The sequence below is a fragment of the Rhinoderma darwinii genome, chromosome 5, assembly GCF_050947455.1.
Source record: "Rhinoderma darwinii isolate aRhiDar2 chromosome 5, aRhiDar2.hap1, whole genome shotgun sequence".
In the NCBI taxonomy this organism is placed as follows: domain Eukaryota; kingdom Metazoa; phylum Chordata; class Amphibia; order Anura; family Rhinodermatidae; genus Rhinoderma; species Rhinoderma darwinii.
This window is the reverse complement of record NC_134691.1, coordinates 332,891,031-332,915,495: the sequence shown is the minus strand read 5'-3', so window position 1 is coordinate 332,915,495 and position 24,465 is coordinate 332,891,031. Positions and strand designations below refer to the sequence as shown.

At 43.6% G+C, this 24,465-nt stretch overlaps 1 protein-coding gene across 5 annotated transcripts in view; it reads left to right on the top strand.

The window, feature by feature from the left end:
* The window catches only part of ICA1 (islet cell autoantigen 1), an 81,422-nt gene that overhangs the window by 19,599 nt on the left and 37,358 nt on the right, over positions 1–24,465 (top strand). For 4 of the 5 annotated variants that reach the window (XM_075827756.1, XM_075827752.1, XM_075827754.1 and 1 more), the window contains 4 exons: positions 3,038–3,209; positions 6,482–6,554; positions 8,165–8,288; positions 18,499–18,697. In XM_075827756.1, coding sequence (XP_075683871.1) covers positions 3,038–3,209; positions 6,482–6,554; positions 8,165–8,288; positions 18,499–18,697 — 568 coding nt within the window. Of the gene's footprint in view, positions 1–1,202; positions 1,301–3,037; positions 3,210–6,481; positions 6,555–8,164; positions 8,289–18,498; positions 18,698–24,465 lie in introns of all 5 variants that reach the window. The other variant, XM_075827755.1, reaches the window with a different exon arrangement.

The following is a 24,465-nucleotide window of genomic DNA, read 5'->3' as shown; positions in this document are numbered from 1 at the left end:
TGACCGCGGCATTTAACTAGTTAAACGGCCAGGAACAGCGCCATCACTGTTCCTGGCCGCTAGAGCAGGGTGTCCGCTGTATTACACAGCTGACACCTGCAGTGTATGGAGCGGGCTCCATTTTACTGCACATTGCCACAGTTTCGCAGCGAGCACAGGTAAGGCTCAATGAAACTGCAGCAATACAAGGTCATTTTTTAAATCGATCTTCTGATTGGTTCTATAATGTTTTGGCATACTGGCATTACTGCCTGTCGGTGTAAAATCGCCGATGATTTACAGGGAGCCCCTTCCTTCTGTTAAACCACAAATGCTGCGGGCGCTACTGACCACGGTATTTAAGGAATTAAACAGCCGGGATCGGAGGTTTCTCTTAACCCCGCTGATGCAGCTGGAGCTTGGTTGTCAGTCATAGACGGGCTCCCGCGGAGCTTGCGCGATCATCTAGTGCATGCACGTTAGGATGCGGAAAGGGGAACCTACCTGTGACATGAACATGCAGAAAGGGGTTAAAGGGATTTTCAAAGACTAATACTGATGGCCAATTTTTTAGGATAGGCTTTTAATATCAGAACGGTGGGGTCCGACTCCTGAATAGGACTTAACGCTTGCTGAAGCACCTAAGGGGGACGTGGGAGTCGGACCCCCACCATCAAATTTATAGACATGGAAAACCTTTTTAAGGACTACCTCCAGTAAGTTCATACAGAATAATCCAAATCCATGAATATAACATTATGGAAGAAAAAATATATATTTTCATGAATACTAACACCTCAAATAAAATACTAACACTTTCTAAATAAACGAAAATATTTTTTAGCGTTTGTGTCCCTTTAATCTCTATGTACCACAAGTTAGTCTATGGATTTGTATATATTGACTAGTCTGAATACCCCTCTGTATTCTGCTTCCTGTAGATGTCAGGCTATTGCCAACCAATCATCTCTACATTGGGCTGGAGTTTGACACTGCCTGTGACATGCATGCTGCTGCACAGGGCACAGCCTGTAGCATCTCCTGTGCCTTAGACATTTATTTGTTAGGCAGTGGTGGGATTAATTTCCTGCCTCTGACAGAGTTTCTCATTAAAGGGGTTTTCCGGAAGTAATTAACAAATTTCTATTTCACTGCATGTATAAAAAGAATGTAATTTGTAATATACTTACGTTTTGATTTAATCTTCTAACACCTGATTCCAGCGCTGGTCACGTGATGCGTCTCCAGTAGCAAAATCCTTACTTCCGGCACTGGCCCGTCCATGATCTGAGTTCCGTTTTCCGTCTGGCTCAATGTACAGGTACGTCATTCCTGACATCACTGTACGCTGAGGGTAGTGGTGGACCGGATACTCCCTTTGTTCTGATAGTTTCCGGTCTGCTGCTAGGGGAGAGAAACACTGCTAGTCTCTGAGCATGCGTGGTAAATACTGCTAGTCTCTGAGCATGCGTGGTAAACGCCTCTAGTCTCTGAGCATGCGTGGTAAAAACTGCTAGTCTCTGAGCATGCATGGTAAACACTGCTAGTCTCTGAGCATGCGTGGTAAACACCTCTAGTCTCTGAGCATGCGTGGTAAACACTGCTAGTCTCTGAGCATGCGTGGTAAACACTGCTAGTCTCTGAGCATGCGTGGTAAACACTGCTAGTCTCTGAGCATGCGTGGTAAACACTGCTAGTCTCTGAGCATGCGTGGTAAACACTGCTAGTCTCTGAGCATGCGTGGTAAACACCTCTAGTCTCTGAGCATGCGTGGTTTCTAGACCAGCAATGTTTACTACGTGTGCCCACTCCTGCGCTATCACATTGCCTGCGCGTCACTTTCTCCCCCTAGCAGCGGACCGGAAACTATCAGATGTCAGTACCAGTTGCTAGTAGCACTCTCACAAGGACTTGGGCGCTGGGGTTAGCCTATACTAGCGCTATGCCCGGGACTCCGCGCTGGGGAAGACCCTGACCACACTGTCCATAAATGGATGGTGATGTCAGGGAATTCCACACACTGTCCATATATGGACGGTGATGTCAGGAGATTCCACACACTGTCCATATATGGATGGTGATGTCAGGAGATTCCACACACTGTCCATATATGGATGGTGATGTCAGGGGATTCCACACACTGTCCATATATGGACGGTGATGTCAGGGGATTCCACACACTGTCCATATATGGACGGTGATGTCAGGGGATTCCACACACTGTCCATATATGGACGGTGATGTCAGGGGATTCCACACACTGTCCATATATGGACGGTGATGTCAGGGGATTCCACACACTGTCCATATATGGACGGTGATGTCAGGGGATTCCACACACTGTCCATATATGGACGGTGATGTCAGGGGATTACACACATTGTCCATATATGGACGGTGATGTCAGGGGATTCCACACACTGTCCATATATGGACGGTGATGTTGGGATTCCACAGCGTCCCGGAGCAGAGCCTATACTAGCGCTCTGCCCAGGACTCCGGCTCTGGGGGAAGACCCTGACAACACTGTCCATATATGCGCTCTGGGACTCCGACTCTGGAGTAAAATTAAGTGTTTTTTTTTTGTTTTTTTTTACCATTATGTAAGAGAGTGTTGTTTGGTACAGCACTGATATGTTGCAGGTTTATCGTTAGCTCTCACTGATCTAATGAGAGCAGTAAAATGGCAGAGATTGTTTATAGCTGGGTGTAGTAGGCGTGATGAGTCCATGCTGCCGGCGCATTGCACGCTGGGACACAAGCTGTGCATGCCGGGAACTGTCTGACCGGAAGATCAAGACAACGAACACACAGAGGTAAACAAACCTCTCAATGTAAACAAAAGAGAATAATGGTAAAAATAAAAATGACGATAACGATATTCAGGGAGCGTTAATAGATACATTTTAGAAGCGTTGCAGTGATTAAAAGTATTGGAAAACCCCTTTAATAATGCTCAATCCTTTCTACATAAAACAAGTATTTATTATATTATCTTGTTGCAGTGAATTTACAACGATTTTATTTCTAATATGTTTTGACCCCCAATCTCTTCCAGTCATTATTCTAGAGAATTCTACGACCGATATGCTCAAGGTCAAGAGAAGTCGGTGGTAAATAAGATGCAGCAGAAGTACTGGAAGACAAAGCAGACGCTGATTAAAGTTACTGGGAAGAAGGAAGATGAACACGTGGTGTCCTCAGACTCCGACCTTGATGCTAAACTTGAGGTTGGTATTGGGGCGGGTTCGAAGTTAAACACTAACACTAAACTTTCAAAACAATTTCTGACATATCATAGCGACACGTTAGAAGTTTTGATCGATCGGGGTCCGAGCACTGAGAGCCCCACTGTGCACTAAAACGAAGCGGCAGAAGTGCTCCGGTGAGCGCTGAGCCGATTAGTTTCTGATCTTCTACTCTCCGAAAGCCGAGCATTTGATGTACGGGCCCATATACTTTCTATTGAGTCCATACACCTTTACATTGGCTTTCAGAGAAAAGCCGATCAGAAACTAAGCGGATCGCCCGAGCGCTTCATTTCAGCGATCAGTGGGGATCTCAGTGCTCGGACCCCCACCGATACAAACTTCTGACATGTCAAATTAAAAAAAATTGTATCTGTCAAGAACAACCAATACCTTATTAACCTGTTAAGGACCGACCACACACTGTAAACGTACATAGCCTGGTCCTAAGCTTTAAACCTGCGCAATTGCCGCTTCCGTTTTTTTCTATTTCAGTTTACACCGCGCTGTTTAGCAGCAATTCCGCTGTCTCTGTTGGACCCGGCAATCCTATGAATGTCCAAGTTATAGTGGAAATCTGCAAAGTAAAAAAGGATATATCAAGTCTGAATGTCCTCCGTTAAAAAAAATTATATACATTTTTAAAAAAAATCCCGTGCTGGCCTAACCATATCCGTAGCCTAACCTAATCAGTCAAGACTATTATATATCACAACAAAATCATACAGCCATGAATGAATAGACCCTTATGACCACACAGGTTTTACCTGCAACACTGTGCGGCCATTACCCAGCATTCTGACTACCGTGACGAACAGCGCCAAATATGTTTGGTTTTTTTTGCTGTTGGGAAATCATTAGCAGGTACCATGAGCATGGGACTCTCTTTACTGTGATCTCCTGTCTGACATCCGCCATTGCTGTAGGTGTCACTTATTGGGCCTCATACATACTTCCGTCAGCCGTTGTACGGCCGTTAATGACGGTCCCGTCACATACGAGCTGCACATGGATGGCTTCCGTTGTTTCACGGACCAAATTCAATGCAAAGGCCGAGACTGTTCCGTCAAAAACGGGCAGGAGTAGGACCTGCACTACTTTTGACGGAATGGCCGCACGGTTCCGTTAAAACAACGGAAGTGTGCATGGCCCGATTGAAATGAATGGGTTCAGGTTGCTAGCCGTGATAAAAACGGATAGCACCCTGAAGGAAAAAATTTAAGTGGGCATGAGGTCTTCGTAACGGGTCCGGTGCACACTACAGCAGTCAGGATTCATAGACCCGTGAGGCCTTAGTAACGGGTCCGGTGCACACTACAGCAGTCAGGATTCATAGACCCGTGAGGCCTTAATAACGGGTCCGGTGCACACTACAGCAGTCAGGATTCATAGACCCGTGAGGCCTTAGTAACAGGTCCGGTGCACACTATAGCAGTCAGGATTCATAGACCCGTGAGGCCTTAGTAACAGGTCCGGTGCACACTACAGCAGTCAGGATTCATAGACCCGTGAGGCCTTAGTAACGGGTCCGGTGCACACTACAGCAGTCAGGATTCATAGACCCGTGAGGCCTTAATAACGGGTCCGGTGCACACTACAGCAGTCAGGATTCATAGACCCGTGAGGCCTTAGTAACAGGTCCGGTGCACACTACAGCAGTCAGGATTCATAGACCCGTGAGGCCTTAGTAACAGGTCCGGTGCACACTACAGCAGTCAGGATTCATAGACCCGTGAGGCCTTAGTAACGGGTCCGGTGCACACTACAGCAGTCAGGATTCATAGACCCGTGAGGCCTTAGTAACGGGTCCGGTGCACACTACAGCAGTCAGGATTCATAGACCCGTGAGGCCTTAGTAACGGGTCCGGTGCACACTACAGCAGTCAGGATTCATAGACCCGTGAGTCCTTCGTAACGGGTCCGGTGCACACTACAGCAGTCAGGATTCATAGACCCGTGAGGCCTTAGTAACGGGTCCGGTGCACACTACAGCAGTCAGGATTCATAGACCCGTGAGGCCTTAGTAACAGGTCCGGTGCACACTACAGCAGTCAGGATTCATAGACCCGTGAGGCCTTAGTAACGTCGCTGATTGTTGACTTTGAGGAACTTTTTGACCAAGGTAAATAGAGACATCCTTGGGATTTCCTGTTCTAATGTAGAAGCGGCTCGCAGCTAGTGCATCGTATAAACAGCGTGCATTAAAGGGGTCGTCCACTTTCAGCAAATTAATGTAATTTTTTTGTATAATTAAAAGTGATGCAGTTTTCCAATATACTTTCTACATTAACTCCTCACGGTTTTCAACATATCTGCTTGTTATTCAGTAGGAACATTCATTGTTCACTTCCAGTGGATACAATTCTGGCCATGGTCATGTGATGGACACAGGTGCTGGGATCATTAGAAGACACCCCTCTGATACACATACTGTAACTGTAACGAGCCGTGCACCTGTGTGTCCATCACGGACAGAATTGTATCCACTGGAAGTAAACCATGAGTTACATCCTGTATTCCAGATCTGAATTCACAGTTTTGTTGGTTGTAATATGAAGTAGTCCTCAAGCTTGTCGTCAGACACACCCTTAGCAACATAGCTGCGATCCTATAATTCAGGGAGACTGTTCGCAAAGGCAACACTGCCGAGAATGCAAATAATCAGAATTCACCAGTGAAGACTCTTCACCATTAGGGAATATTGGAAGTTTTTAGCTCTGAAGGCAGCAGAATTGTGAATATAGCTCTGGAGTATAATACAGGATGTAACTCAGGATCAGTACAAGATAAGTAATGTAATGTATGTACACAGTGATACCACCAGCAGAATAGTGAGTGCAGCTCTGGAGTATAATACAGGAGGTAACTCAGGATCAGTACAGGATAAGTAATGTAATGTATGTACACAGTGACTCCACCAGCAGAATAGTGAGTGCAGCTCTGGAGTATAATACAGGATGTAACTCAGGATCAGTACAGGATAAGTAATGTAATGTATGTACACAGTGACTCCACCAGCAGAATAGAGAGTACAGCTCTGGAGTATAATACAGGATGTAACTCAGGATTACTATAAGATAAGTGATGTAATGGATTTATAACTTAACTTTTATTGATTTCCATATGTAACCTGTAAAATGGTGTTGAAAGGTGTTATACATCTGCTGTTAGTGACGTATCTGAGTATAATGTATAAACCTCACCAGGAACCGGCTTAACAGTTTTTTTCTTTCCGCCCTTTTTTATTTCTCCAGCTTTTTCATTCGATCCAGCGGACGTGTATGGAGTTGCTAAAGGTGATTGAGCAATATCAGAAGAGGATTTGTTGTAAGTTTTTTTGTTTTTTTTCTTCTTCTTCTTTGTTGTGTGTACTAATCTGTTATGCAAACCAAGACGAGTACAATGGGATACTAGAGATCTCAAAAATATTTAGCAACATCTCTCTTTGCAAGATTACTGCCTGTATAAGACCTACACAATAATTTAAGAATAGTAAGAAAGCACAACTTGTCCCTCTAAAAAAAGAGAAATAATAATAATCTTTAGAATATAGCTTTACAAAAGGTGACACTTTGTCCAAAACACCTCAGTCATGAAAATGTTCATACAAGGACCAGAATCTTTCATGTGAGTGCAGGTTTTTAGAAGATGGCTCCCTCTTGTGGATAAAGAAGTTAATGCAATTCCAAACTTAAGAATTGTCACTATTAGGCCTCATGCACACTTCCATCACCGTTTTAACCGCCATTTTTCACGGATCCGTGTGCTTCCTGTGTGTACTCCGTCTACACTTCCGTGTTTCAGTTTCCGAGAGGAAAACCGTTCACATGTTATTCCCTGTCCAACGGTACTCACTGTCCAGGGTGCTGAAAGAGCTATTGCCGATTAGTGCAGCCCCTTAACTCTTTCAGCACCCTGGACAGAGACTACCGCTGGACAGGGAATACCATGCGCGGCGCTCACAATAGAGATTAATGATTCATTAAAAAAAAACCTGCTCCAAAAAAAAGTTACTACTTACCCAGAACTCCCTGTTTGCCTGCTTCTTCCTCAAGTCCGGCCTCCTGAGATGACGTTTCAGACCATGTGACGGCTGCAGCCAATCACAGGCTGCAGCGGTCACATGGACTGCCGCGTCATCCAGGGGAGGTCGGACTGGATTCCAGAAGAGGGACGCGTCACCAAGACAACGGCCGGGGTACGTATGAACTTATTTTTCTTAATATCGCTGCGTTACAGCACTGATCAGCAGCCTCTTCCCTCGATCAGTGCTGACAGAGAGAGGGGGTTGCCGATTAGTGCAGTATCTGTCTGTATGTGTACCTCTGCCGGCCCGGCCATTGCTATGCAACGGCTCCGTCATACACGGACGGCACACTGATGCCTTCCGTGTCCCCTCAGTTTTTTTGACGGCCCCATTGACTTGCATGGGCCTCACGGTCACGGAATCTCGGACCAAAGTATGACATGCTCTATTTTTGTCGGAACGGAGCAACGGGACCGTCAAAAAAACTGAAGTGCGCATGGCCCCATTGAAATTAATGGGTCAGGGTGCTAGCTGTCTGAAAACTATTAGCACCCTGAAGGAAAAGACTGAAGTGAGGCCTAATGGCTATACATTTAACCTTGGCCTTTACTATCACTTTACAGCGATGGTCTGATCAAGGCATTATGTTCTTTTATTAGAACTGATGTAAATGTATGAAATAAGCCGGCGCTCACTGTTTTGTCTTCTCATAATTAAGTAGACCTTTTTATTTTGCATTTAGAAATTGTTTGTTTTTTACACTGTAGTCTTTGGAATACACTAGTTTACAATCTAAGTACTATCTTCTGACCTGCAGCTGTCAGAGCATGCTGAGAGTTGTAGTTTCTCCACGGCTTGCAGATCACTGGTGCGGATACATTTGTCTGTTTTCCTCCTTTCTTTGCTATAGTTTTATCCCAAGAGGAGAACGAATTGGGGAAATTTCTGCGTTCCCAGGGATCTCAGGATAAAACCAGGGCTGGGAAAATTATGCAGGCCACAGGAAAAGCGCTCTGCTTCTCTTCACAACAGAGGTAAGGGGCTTATAAAGGGATCATTGGGTTAAGATGACCAGGGCCGGTTTTAGACAAATTGTGGCCCAGGGCAAAGTTTAAGTGGGGCCCCAAATGCTGAATTATTGTATCAATAATGCAGTCAATTCAGAAGGCGGAGTGCAGAGAACTGCATCACTGATTTCTAGCACGTCCAGGAGTGTCGTAAGCCCCAAAGCATATGTCCCCGTCCCCCCCCCCTCACACAAAAAAATTATCTATATACATATACAGTTGTATCATACCACTATACCAGATTAAATAATACCCCCATACTGTTATTGATTCTGCCACATAGTGACTGAATAATACCCCCATGCTGTTACTGATACTGCCACACCATAACCACATAGTGACTGAATAATACCCCCATACTGTTACTGAATAATACCCCCATACTGTTACTGATACACCATAACCACATAATGACTGAACAATACTCCCATACTGTTACTGAATAATACCTCCACACCATAACCACATTGTCACTGAATAATACCCCATACTGTTACTGAATAATACCCCCATACTGTTACTGAATAATACCCCCATACTGTTACTGAATAATACCCCCATACTGTTACTGATACTGCCACACCATAACCACATAATGACTGAACAATACTCCCATACTGTTACTGAATAATACCGCCACACCATAACCACATAGTGACTGAATAATACCCCCATACTGTTACTGAATAATACCGCCACACCATAACCACATAGTGACTGAATAATATCCCCATACTGTTACTGAATAATACCACCACACCATAACCACATAGTGACTGAATAATACCCCCATACTGTTACTGAATAATACCGCCATAATAACCACATAGTGACTGAATAATACCCCCATACTGTTACTGAATAATACCGCCACACCATAACCACATAGTGACTGAATAATACCCCCATACTGTTACTGAATAATACCGCCACACCATAACCACATAGCGACTGAATAATACCCCCATACTGTTACTGAATAATACCGCCACACCATAACCACATAGTGACTGAATAATACCCCCATACTGTTACTGAATAATACCGCCACACCATAACCACATAGTGACTGAATAATACCTCCATACTGTTACTGAATAATACCACCACACCATAACCACATAGTCACTGAATAATATCCCCATACTGTTACTGAATAATACCACCACACCATAACCACATAGTGACTGAATAATATCCCCATACTGTTACTGCATAATACTGCCACACCATAACCACATAGTGACTGTATAATACCCCCATACTGTTACTGAATAATACCTCTACACCATAACCACATAGTGACTGAATAATACCCCCATACTGTTACTGAATAATACCTCTACACCATAACCACATAGTGACTGAATAATAACCCCATACTGTTACTGAATAATACCACCACATCATAACCACATAGTGACTGAATAATACCACCATACTGTTACTGAATAATACCGCCACATCATAACCACATAGTGACTGAATAATACCACCATACTGTTACTGAATAATACCGCCACACCATAACCACATAGTGACTGAATAATAACCCATACTGTTACTGAATAATACCGCCACACCATAACCACATAGTGACTGAATAATACCCCCATACTGTTACTGAATAATACCTCTACACCATAACCACATAGTGACTGAATAATACCCCCATACTGTTACTGAATAATACCTCTACACCATAACCACATAGTGACTGAATAATACTCCTATACTGTTACTGAATAATACCGCCACACCATAACCACATAGTGACTGAATAATACCCCCATACTGTTACTGAATAATACCTCTACACCATAACCACATAGTGACTGAATAATACCCCTATACTGTTACTGAATAATACCTCTACACCATAACCACATAGTGACTGAATAATACCGCCACACCATAACCACATAGTGACTGAATAATACCCCCATACTGTTACTGAATAATACCACCACACTATAACCACATACCCCCATACTGTTACTGAATAATACCTCTACACCATAACCACATAGTGACTGAATAATACCCCTATACTGTTACTGAATAATACCTCTACACCATAACCACATAGTGACTGAATAATACTGTTACTGAATAATACCACCACACCATAACCACATAGTGACTGAATAATACCCCCATACTGTTACTAAATAATACCTCTACACCATAACCACATAGTGACTGAATAATACTCCTATACTGTTACTGAATAATACCACCACACCATAACCACATAGTGACTGAATAATACCCCCATACTGTTACTGAATAATACCTCTACACCATAACCACATAGTGACTGAATAATACTCCTATACTGTTACTGAATAATACCGCCACACCATAACCACATAGTGACTGAATAATACCCCCATACTGATACTGAATAATACCTCCACACCATAACCACATAGTGACTGAATAATACCCCCATACTGTTACTGAATAATACCACCACACTATAACCACATAGTGACTGAATAATACCCCCATACTGTTACTGAATAATACCTCTACACCATAACCACATAGTGACTGAATAATACCCCTATACTGTTACTGAATAATACCTCTACACCATAACCACATAGTGACTGAATAATACCCCCATACTGTTACTGAATAATACCACCACACCATAACCACATAGTGACTGAATAATACCCCCATACTGTTACTGAATAATACCTCTACACCATAACCACATAGTGACTGAATAATACTCCTATACTGTTACTAAATAATACCACCACACCATAACCACATAGTGACTGAATAATACCCCCATACTGTTACTGAATAATACCTCTACACCATAACCACATAGTGACTGAGTAATACTCCTATACTGTTACTGAATAATACCGCCACACCATAACCACATAGTGACTGAATAATACCCCCATACTGTTACTGAATAATACCACCACACCATAACCACATAGTGACTGAATAATACCCCCATACTGTTACTAAATAATACCTCTACACCATAACCACATAGTGACTGAATAATACTCCTATACTGTTACTGAATAATACCACCACATCATAACCACATAGTGACTGAATAATTCACCCATACTGTTACTGAATAATACCCCCATACTGTTACTGAATAATACCACCACACCATAACCACATAGTGACTGAATAATACCCCCATACTGTTACTGAATAATACCTCTACACCATAACCACATAGTGACTGAATAATACCACCATACTGTTACTGAATAATACCGCCACACCATAACCACATAGTGACTGAATAATACCCCCATACTGTTACTGAATAATACCACCACACCATAACCACATAGTGACTGAATAATACCACCATACTGTTACTGAATAATACCGCCACACCATAACCACATAGTGACTGAATAATACCCCCATACTGTTACTGAATAATACCACCACACCATAACCACATAGTGACTGAATAATACCACCATACTGTTACTGAATAATACCGCCACACCATAACCACATAGTGACTGAATAATACCCCCATACTGTTACTGAATAATACCCCCACACCATAACCACATAGTGACTGAATAATACCCCCATACTGTTACTGAATAATACCTCTACACCATAACCACATAGTGACTGAATAATACTCCTATACTGCTACTGAATAATACCACCACGCCATAACCACATAGTGACTGAATAATACCACCATACTGTTACTGAATAATACCTCTACACCATAACCACATAGTGACTGAATAATACCACCATACTGTTACTGAATAATACCACCACACCATAACCACATAGTGACTGAATAATACCCCCATACTGTTACTGAATAATACCGCCACACCATAACCACATAGTGACTGAATAATACCCCATACTGTTACTGAATAATACCTCCACACCATAACCACATAGTGACTGATTAATACCCCCATACTGTTACTGAATAATACCACCACACCATAACCACATAGTGACTGAATAATACCCCCATACTGTTACTGAATAATACCACCACACCATAAGCACATAATGACTGAATAATACCCCATACTGTTACTGAATAATACCTCTACACCATAACCACATAGTCACTGAATAATAATCCCATACTGTTACTGAATAATACCACCGCACCATAACCTCATAGTGACTGAATAATACCCCCATACTGTTACTGAATAATACCCCCATAATGTTACTGAATAATACCACCACACCATAAGCACATAATGACTGAATAATACCCCATACTGTTACTGAATAATACCTCTACACCATAACCACATAGTGACTGAATAATACCCCATACTGTTACTGAATAATACCACCACACCATAACCACATAGTGACTGAATAATACCCCCATACTGTTACTGAATAATACCACCACACCATAACCACATAGTGACTGAATAATATCCCCATACTGTTACTGAATAATACCCCCATAATGTTACTGAATAATACCACCACACCATAACCACATAGTGACTGAATAATACCCCCATACTGTTACTGAATAATACCCCCATAATGTTACTGAATAATACCACCACACCATAACCACATAGTGACTGAATAATACCCCCATGCTGTTACTGAATAATACCTCCACACCATAACCACATAGTGACTGAATAATATCCCCATACTGTTACTGAATAATACCACCACACCATAACCACATAGTGACTGAATAATACACCATACTGTTACTGAATAATACCTCCACACCATAACCACATAGTGACTGAATAATACCCCCATACTGTTACTGAATAATACCTCCACACCATAACCACATAGTGACTGAATAATACCCCCATACTGTTACTGAATAATACCCCCATAATGTTACTGAATAATACCACCACACCATAACCACATAGTGACTGAATAATACCCCCATGCTGTTACTGAATAATACCCCCACACCATAACCACATAGTGGTTGAATAATAACCCCATACTGTTACTGAATAATACCTCTACACCATAACCACATAGTGACTGAATAATACCCCTATACTGTTACTGAATAATACCACCACACCATAACCACATAGTGACTGAATAATACACCATACTGTTACTGAATAATACCTCCACACCATAACCACATAGTGACTGAATAATACCCCCATACTGTTACTGAATAATACCACCACACCATAACCACATAGTGACTGACTAATACCCCCATACTGTTACTGAATAATACCTCTACACCATAACCACATAGTGACTGAATAATACCCCATACTGTTACTGAATAATACCACCACACCATAACCACATAGTGACTGATTAATACCCTCATACTATTACTGAATAATACCTCCACACCATAACCACATAGTGACTGAATAATACCCCCATACTGTTACTGAATAATACCACCACACCATAACCACATAGTGACTGAATAATACCCCCATACTGTTACTGAATAATACCTCTACACCATAACCACATAGTGCCTGAATAATACCCATATACTGTTACTGAATAATACCTCTACACCATAACCACATAGTGACTGAATAATACCACCATACTGTTACTGAATAATACCTCCACACCATAACCACATAGTGACTGAATAATACCCCATACTGTTACTGAATAATACCGCCACACCATAACCACATAGTGACTGAATAATACCCCCATACTGTTACTGAATAATACCCCCACACCATAACCACATAGTGACTGAATAATACCCTCATACTGTTACTGAATAATACCTCCACACCATAACCACATAGTGACTGAATAATACCCTCATACTGATACTGAATAATACCCCCACACCATAACCACATAGTGACTGAATAATACCCCCATACTGTTACTGAATAATACCACCACACTATAACCACATAGTGACTGAAAAATACCCCCATACTGATACTGAATAATACCCCCATACTGTTACTGAATAATACCTCTACACCATAACCACATAGTGACTGAATAATACTCCTCTACTGTTACTGAATAATACTCCTATACTGTTACTGAATAATACCACCACACCATAACCTCATAGTGACTGAATAATACTCCTCTACTGTTACTGAATAATACTCCTATACTGTTACTGAATAATACCACCACACCATAACCACATAGTGACTGAATAATACCCCCATACTGTTACTGCATAATACCACCACACTATAACCACATAGTGACTGAATAATACCCCCATACTGTTACTGAATAATACCGCCACACCATAACCACATAGTGACTGAATAATACCCCCATACGGTTACTGAATAATGCCACCACACCATAGCCTTATAGTGACTGAATAATACCCCCATAATGTTACTGAATAATACCGCCACACCATAACCACATAGTGGTTCAATAATAACCCCATACTGTTACTGAATAATACCGCCACACCATAACCACATAGTGACTGAATAATACCCCTATACTGTTACTGAATAATATAACCACATAGTGACTGAATAATACCCCATACTGTTACTGAATAATACCACCACACCATAACCACATAGTGACTGAATAATACCCCCATACTGTTACTGAATAATACCGCCACACCATAACCACATAGTGACTGAATAATACCCCCATACTGTTACTGAATAATACCACCACACCATAACCACATAGTGACTGACTAATACCCCATACTGTTACTGAATAATACCTCCACACCATAACCACATAGTGACTGATTAATACCCTCATACTGTTACTGAATAATACCACCACACCATAAACACATAGTGACTGAATAATACCCCCATACTGTTACTGAATAATACCGCCACACCATAACCACATAGTGACTGAATAATACCCCATACTGTTACTGAATAATACCTCCACACCATAACCACATAGTGACTGAATAATACCCCCATACTGTTACTGAATAATACCACCACACCATAACCACATAGTGACTGACTAATACCCCATACTGTTACTGAATAATACCTCCACACCATAACCACATAGTGACTGATTAATACCCCCATACTGTTACTGAATAATACCACCACACCATAACCACATAGTGACTGACTAATACCCCCATACTGTTACTGAATAATACCACCACACCATAACCACATAGTGCCTGAATAATACCCCTATACTGTTACTGAATAATACCACCACACCATAACCACATAGTGACTGAATAATACCCTCATACTGTTACTGCATAATACTGCCACACCATAACCACATAGTGACTGAATAATACCCCATACTGTTACTGAATAATACCGCCACACCATAACCACATAGTGACTGAATAATACCCTCATACTGATACTGAATAATACCACCACACCATAACCACATAGTGACTGAATAATATTATCATACTGTTACTGAATAATACCACCACACCATAACCACATAGTGACTGAATAATACCACCATACTGTTACTGAATAATACCGCCACACCATAACCACATAGTGACTGAATAATACCCCCATACTGTTACTGCATAATACCACCACACCATAACCACATAGTGCCTGAATAATACCCCCATACTGTTACTGAATAATACCGCCACACCATAACCACATAGTGACTGAATAATACCCCCATACTGTTACTGAATAATACCTCTACACCATAACCACATAGTGCCTGAATAATACCCCCATACTGTTACTGCATAATACCACCACACCATAACCACATAGTGACTGAATAATACCCCCATACTGTTACTGAATAATACCCCTATACTGTTACTGAATAATACCTCTACACCATAACCACATAGTGACTGAATAATACCCCCATACTGTTACTGAATAATACCCCTATACTGTTACTGAATAATACCTCTACACCATAACCACATAGTGACTGACTAATACCCCCATACTGATACTGAATAATACCCCCATACTGTTACTGAATAATACCTCTACACCATAACCACATAGTGACTGAATAATACCCTCATACTGTTACTGAATAAAAACCACTATACAAAGACCAATATTACCACCATATAGTGGCCATATAGTAGTAGATACCAGTTATACACAGGATCTCTGCAGATTATATAAGTGATTACAGCACATTTATATCTAGTGACTCACAGGTGATGTTTTCTCCGATTAGAGTCGTTCACTTTCCCTTTTTTTTCCACATCCGGTCCAGACCACTTTGACGACACACAGACATTTTGTATTCTCGCTTCTCCAGTGTCCTCCACACCTGTACCCCTTCCTGTATATAAACTCGTAATGCACAGTGCTCAAGATGGTAATAATGATCCCTCAGTGCTCGACACAATAAAAGTGGCCCCTTGAAGATCGTGCCACACACAGCCCCCGCTCTTTTAGATACACACCGCCCCGCTTTTTTTAGATAGCGCCACACACAACCCCTTGTAGATAGTGCCACACACAGCCCCCCCACTTGTAGATGGCAACACACAACACCCCCTGTTGTAGATGATGCCACACAGAGCCCCCCTCTTTTAAATAGCGACACACACATCCCTCCCTCTTGTAGATAGCGACACGCAACACCCCCTGTTGTAGATAGTGCCACCTACAGCCCCCAGTCTAGTAGATAGTGGCAACCAAATATATTTTTTTTTTACTTACCTAGCACCATTCCAGTGACATCATCACGCCAGTCTGCGCATGGATTCTTATAGGCTGCAGGACGCAGATACAATTGAATGTGGCAGTAGCTAGCACTGCCTCTCCCCCTCCCCCGATGCCACCGAGCATGAGGGGGCATGTGCTGCCTGGCCCATAAATGTTATTGGCCGGACGGCGTGGGCCCCGTAGCAGCTGCTATAGTCGGCTGGGGGCCCCGAGAGGATGGGGGCCCTGGGTAATTGCCCAGTTTGCCCCCACTAACGCCGGCCCTGAAGACGACCCATTCTGAAATCCCCTATTAGGGAGTCAACAGGGGACAGGGGTCCACCATTCGGGATCCTCTGAGCGACACGTTAGATCAGGGAACCCTTGTTTTTCCGTGGATCACAGTGTCAAGTAAGTCACACCAAACACTGAAACGCATTTCAATAAAGTTGATACATTTTTATGGTTTACCCCTGTCCAAAGCTTTTAGTGTTAACCCCGGTGACCGCTTCTCTAGTGAAATAACAATATCATTGCAATAAATTTCTGATTAATGAAACCTATTTCCGTCACTCCTTCGGCCTCCTCTTCTTATTAACCTGGAGACAATAGGAGGAAGCAGTTTCAGGGGCACACGCAGGATGTTTAAAAGGAGGTTTCCAAACGCATGCTTTTTAAACCACGTTACTTTTGCCGCGCTCCCGCTACCCTCTGGTTTTTACGTCACAAGTATTGGTCTACACTTATTGACCAGCCTAGCTCTTTATATACTAAACTATAATATTAAAGGCTAGGCTAGTGGATATGTGCTGACCACACAGAAAAAGCAACAGAGATAGTGCCGCGCTCGGTGCCCCCTGTAGATCATGCCACAGTGCCCCCGATACATAGTGCCGAATACAGTCCTCCCTGTAGATAGTCGCAGTGCCCCGTGTAGATAGTGCCACACACACTGCCCCCTGTAGATTGTGACCCACGCCACAAAAAGCACAATCGCCTGTCCCTAAATGACGCAGGCGGTGCGATGACGTCATTGCGCTACCTGCATCACAAAAAAAGCGCCGAATGGTGGGAAGGGAACTGATGGTTTCTGTCAATTGTATGTGAGTATCTAACTCCGCCCTGGTCACATGGGGGTCTCGAGGCAACTGGACCCCCCCCCCCCCCCCCCCGGATGTGCACCCCCGAGTTGGAAGAGAATAACACATGACTGCAGGATAAAACTACACACAGATTTTGCTGTAGACATAAAACGGTAGGTTATTTTTAATCAAGGCTATTTACGAAGCTGCTTCATGCAATAAAGCTATAAAAATTAGACTCAAAAGGGGACGGATCTTCTAAAGAGAATCGTGGCTTCCACTCTCTGCACTTGCATTTTGTTAGGAGGCCTGAATGGCCGGAGTTCTCCTTTTATCCCCTTGGCAATGTGGACAGTTGCAGACGTGGCTATTCTGAATGCACGATGGTATATGGTATAGAAGCCTCCACTATATACATTGACAAGCATCTGATGCATTTCTGAACTCTTTCAGGATGGCTCTGAGAAGTCCTTTATCTCGGCTTTATCAAGAGGTGGAGACTTTTCGCTTCCGAGCAATCTCTGACTGCTGGCTGACCGTTAATAGGATGGAGCAGGCCAGAACTGAATATCGTGGGGTGCTACTATGGATGAAAGACGTCTCTCAAGAACTGGACCCCGATTTATACAAGCAGATGGAAAAATTCAGGAAGGTAATTCTATAATATGTTAAAGCCTAGAGCACCAATCTGGTTTTTAAGAGCGACAATTCCCCTACACAGCGGAGTCCCATTATTATGACCACCAGCAGATAATATCCAGAGTACCCGCCGCGTGCAGCACGGACAGCAGTAGATGGGCTGGGGTGACTCAATAAGGTGCTGGTCGTGATCTCCGGTATCTGGCGCCGTGCTGACTGCAGAACATCCCACATTTGCTGGAGGGTGCGCGGGGGAGGATCCATAGAGCAAACAAGACGATCGAGGTTCCACAAATATTCAATTGGGATCAGGTCTGGCGAATTAGGGGGCCAGGGAAGTACTTGGAGGTCTTGGTCGGGCTCTTACAACCACTGCTGGACATTTCTAGCCGTGTGACATGTCGCATTGTCTTGCTGGAAGATTCCATCTGCCCCAGGGAAGACAAACAGAGCCTTCCACGTGGATAAGTGGCCCAGAGAATGCCATGAAAACATCCCCTGACCATAACGCTGCCGCCACCGGCTCGTGTTCTTCCAGCAATGGTTACCGGGTGTTTGTTCTCTGATGTTTCTCGCCTGACGCGCCAACGTCCATCCGTTCCATGAAGCAGAGAACGTGACTCATCGGAGAAGACAACAATTTACCAATCATTTGTGATCCAATTCCGATACTGTTGTGCAAATTGAAGTCTTTTTTTTTTCTGATGCCCCTTTGTTACACAGGAGCAGTGACCATCCGTCGGCTCCGGAGCCCCATATGCAGTCGGGTTTGCTGTTGTATTAGACACACGTCTGGTCGGCCCCTGGTTGATTTTCACAGTGAGCTGCTCCACTGTAGCGTGATGATCGGCCCTCGCGCACCTTCGTAGCCAACGTTCACCTTTCATATCGATGGCGCGTGGTGCTCCGCAGTTTCCACGTCGGTTATTCCCAATGGTGCCATTTGTGCACCCACGATACACTGTCACCACAGATGTCAAAAGTAGGAGGTGGTCATAATAATGTTACTCGACTGTGTAGAATAACGGGATCAAATTGTTGCTCCGTGCAGCCACCACTAGAGGGAGCTTACTGCATGCTTTGTTATTCTGTATCAATGTATAGACATCTCCCTCTACTGGTGGCTGCAGCATCTGTTGTGTTGGATTTGCTCCTTTTAGTAGTCGGTTGTAACATGACGTTTATGGAACGGTTGGGAGATTTTTATTTTCGCTTTGCTCATTTGACTATCTATGCTTGCACTGCTATCGGCCAAAGTAGCTCTTCTGATGGCCAGCTTGAAATGACTGATAACAGGGAGCAGTAGATTGCATCTAGCTGCATAGCACATGTAAATAACCATAGACATTAGGTTCGATACCCCTTTAATTTGGAATTCATAAAGCCCAGCTTAACAGTCTATTCCATTGTGCTACGGTGGTGAATGAGCCGTGCTTTTACATCATCATTACTGTTTATTAAGCAGTGATAATAGTCATTGCTCCAGTATTCGTGTCTATAGCCAGACTGTTCTGAAATAATTCTTGGCGTCTTGAATTCGCGTGTCCATAAATTTATTTGTTACTTGTTCAGCTTGTTTCTAAGAGTCTGCAATCTGATGTCTGGACAGCAGGGGGCGATGCTAGACCAGAGATTCACACCTATTTCACAAATTCAGACCACTGTGGTATACGTCTGTGTGACGGCCGTTAAAACAACGGCCGTCACACGGAACCATGTATTTCAATGGGGGCCTTCACACAGCGTTGTTTTAACTGACTGTGTGAAGGGTCTGTTGAAAAATAGAACATGTCCTATTTTGTTCTGTTTTCGTGGAATCCCTCGATAGGCTCAAGTATATGGAGATCCATGAAAACAGGACCTGCAATGGGGCAACTCGGAAGTGAAAAACTGTAATCATGTTTTCAGTACGGGACAGTAATTCCACGGAGAGGCAGGGACTCCTAGCGTCGTACATAACTGATGCTAGGAGCCCGGCTCCCTGCACTGTGTTCAGGATCACGACCACAAACCCAAACAAATGTATCTGAAATCGGGCAGCACTCCAGGGACAAATTGAAAAAAGTGTGGTGCTTTAGTGATCCATAAGCCCAATGCAACATCTCAAATCTGTTGGCTGATCATATTTGGGCTGTGCAATATATATATTATATGTTAGAGAGCCCACAGAATAATTACTGTATCAACTGAACCTTCACCGGAGTTTGGGCTCGTCCACACGTAGCGGAATTGCAGACGGAAAATCCGCAGCAGAATACAGTAGTAGCAGCAAAGTGGGAGAGATTTAACAAATCTCATCCACGCGCTGTGTACATTTTCCGACCAGAAATTAACCTGCGGTGCATATTTTTGATATGTCAATTCCTGCTGCGGAAAGTGGACTGAACGTTACCATCTCCCAACATTGAGAAAAACCCAGCAAAATCTGCAACATTTTCTGTGGTAAAAAAAAAAGCAGGAAATGGTGCGTATTTGCTGCAGAAATTCTGTTACGTGTGGACAAGCCCTTTCCCTTTTAAGGCTACATTCAGACGAACGTATCCAACCTCGGACGTGAAAAACTGCCCAAAAAATAGGTTATGTCCTATTTTATCACGGACCCTTCACACACTCCGTTGAAACCACGGTCGTGTGAACGGCCCCATTGAAGTACATGAGTCCGTGTGACGGCCGTCACACCGCTACTTAAACACTCGTCTGAATGAGCCCTTGAGCACACCCAAAGACCTACGGTTTGACTGCAGCCAAGCTGTGTATCCCATTCCAAACCCCCCACCCCCACTTCATTGGCTCATACTCAGGTTTATAATGCAGAGATCAAGGTGCAACCAAATATTACCTACGGGGTTATTCCGGTTTCAGCACCTGTGTGTCCCATCACATGACCCGGACTGGAGTTCCCCACAAAGAAACATTGAAAAGAAAAAACACGTACAAAAGACTGGCACGTCTCATTGATATAAAGTATACAATACAAGATATCACAGCGTAGTCCTCAAATCACACGAATACGTCATAAGTCTCGCTACCTATATAATATGGGAAAGAATGAATCGGCCATGCCAGGGAATTAGATCCATTCCTAGAAAGCAGAAGGCCAGGAATAGGAGAGGTATAAAATGCCAACATCAGTCCAGAAGGAGTGTATAGAAGGGCACTCTCATCAAGCGTGCAGGTAAGAAGTACCCCCAGCGCCACAACCTTAACATAAATCAGAGGAAACCAGAGACATTCTAGCAAGTGGCACTGGGTATAGTATTTTACGGGACACACACCAGCTCCTGGACACCCTCTTAACCCATTGTTGAGAGGAGAAATGTGAGACAAGATCTTGGTCCCATTTGGACATATACGATGGCTGAGATGAGGGCAGAAAGCTAGAAAAGAGGTTATAAAACACAGAAATGCTCTTAGGCTTGGGAATCCGATTAGTAAAAAACGTTACAGCCGATCAGGCAATAATAGGGCAGAGACGTCTAGAGAGCACAGAATAATAAAGACCGCCATGAAGTGGTAACATGCTTAGCGTTGTGTTTCTGGGTTTTTGCCTTCCATGTGTCAATGGCAGTTCTGCAATACCATCATCTTGGGCCGCTGCAGGTGTCGTAGCAGAAACACCTGCATGACGGAGTTTCCTTACAGCCTGGCGGTGTACCGTGTCATTCAATGTTTAGCAGAGCTTGAAACTGTAATGACCAGCGGGTCGTGGACCTTCTGTGCTTCTCAACCGGTTGACTTTGGGCCACCTCTATGGGCGTTGTCTAAGCAGCCTCCCCAGTATTCACTCTTTAACCCCCGTACAGGGATCTGGACTTCACTGCGGGGAGGCTACCAGATCGCTAGCTCTTGAGGTGGTCCTTGTATGAGTAGCCGCTTGCCCAGCAGACAATGGTGAAGGACACCGAGGGTACGGGCACTGACCTGAAACCGTGGCAGGCAGGTATAGATCTGAGGTCACAGTTCATAGCAGATAGCGGGTCTTGAAGCTCGCAGCAGGCTCGTATCAGGTACTAGGATACAGACTAGCAGCAGGATACAGGTTACAGACTGGTAGCAGGATATGGATAGGAACCTTCACAGGAACAAACTAAGTTGCACTAAAGTTGCTCAGGCATCAGGTCACCAGTGAAGCTGCCTTAAATAAACACTGAGCATCAAGGATTAGCTGGGGATGATTGTGAATGTGCGCGCTGGCCCTTTAAGAGATTGCAAGGGCGCACCCCCTAGGAGACTTGTGCAGAACAGAGCGGCAGCGACAGTAAGCAGAGGCACATCAGTGTATGAGCCCGCCGGGTAGGCAGGATTCTGTTGGGCACGGACCGCCGACACCACAGCGGAACAGGAGCGCTGCCAGCAGTACAGAAATTAACTATGAGGGTATGTTCACACGGCCTATTTTCCGCCGTTTTTAGGGCCATAAAATACGGGGGCTGAACACCTCCAAACATCTGCCCATTTATTTCAATGGGAAAAACGGCGTTCCATTCCCACGAGGTATTTTTTACGCGCCCGTTTTTAAAAACGACGTGTAAAAAAATGCCCCGTAAAAAAGAAACGCATGTCACTTCTTGAGCTATTTTTGGAGCCGTTTTTCATTGGGTCAGTAGAAAAACCGCTCCAAAAACGGCTGTAAAAAACGCAATTTGCTTAAAAAACGGCTCCGTATTTACAGCCGGTTTTTGTTAAGCGTGTGAACATAGCCTAAAGTTGAGTAACATTTTGCATACTTCACTTATCTGCCAATTTTGATTTTCTTTCTTCTCTCTCCATTCACATTCAAAGCTACTTCCCAGAGAAGTGCAGCTCCGCCTCTGTCAGACATGTGACCTAGCTGTGTAACTTGTAATTGTCATTTTCATCTGAACTCCCACAATGCATTGCTCACTGGTAACAGGAAATCAGCAGATGGCAGCTTTAGAAGTGAATGGAGAAGAAAATATCATAGAACTGAAAATCAGTAAAGCAAAGTTGCTCAACGTTTTATGTCGATTTTAACTGGGAAATGTTGGAAAACTCGAAGGTATTTTGGAAGAGAAAATTGAATGTGATGCTACCCGTGAGTTCACAAGTTAAAGATTAACTGCGTGGATGAAGATTGGAAGTAAGAAATGAATATATGGTGACTGCGTGCTACAATCCATGCTACTGAGGCATCAGACATTGAGGTGCCGGCCGCCCGCTGCAGGGTCTGCATCCTCTCCGCTCCCAGCCGCATCGATGCAACGCAAAGGTTAAATATAGAAATGTCTTAGTTGGAAGGGATTACATCGGCGCTCACAAATTGACACCACGCACCTCCGAGATTCCTCTTCCACTCTTCAATTATGCAGGAGAGGAACTTAGAGGTCACCCAGGAGGGGTGTGCATTACTTACCGCAAAAACCTGAATCCAATATGTGAGCAATTACAAGTTATGTGATCGATGACCGATGGATTAAAGATCTTTACGCTGCCGGATACAGTGGGCCGGAGTCACGGGCTATCAATGACCGGGAGTAGTTGTCGGAGTAGCAGGAGGTTCGATCATTACTCGCATCGATCTTCTTCCCTCTTGCCGTACACAGGACAGCTTGACCCCGATCCTGCAAATAGAGCGGTATCTTTTACTATCGTATATTTTCCGGCTTTGCGTCTACGCCCGTTGCATTCACCAGTCGTGTATGAGCCATGCTGCGCAGAAGTCCGAGACCAACCTCTCGTTTATATCATTTCCAGTCATAAGGGCCATTAACCCTTTCCTGAATTTCATCATAAATCTACTTCTAGCCAGGAGGGTCGCTG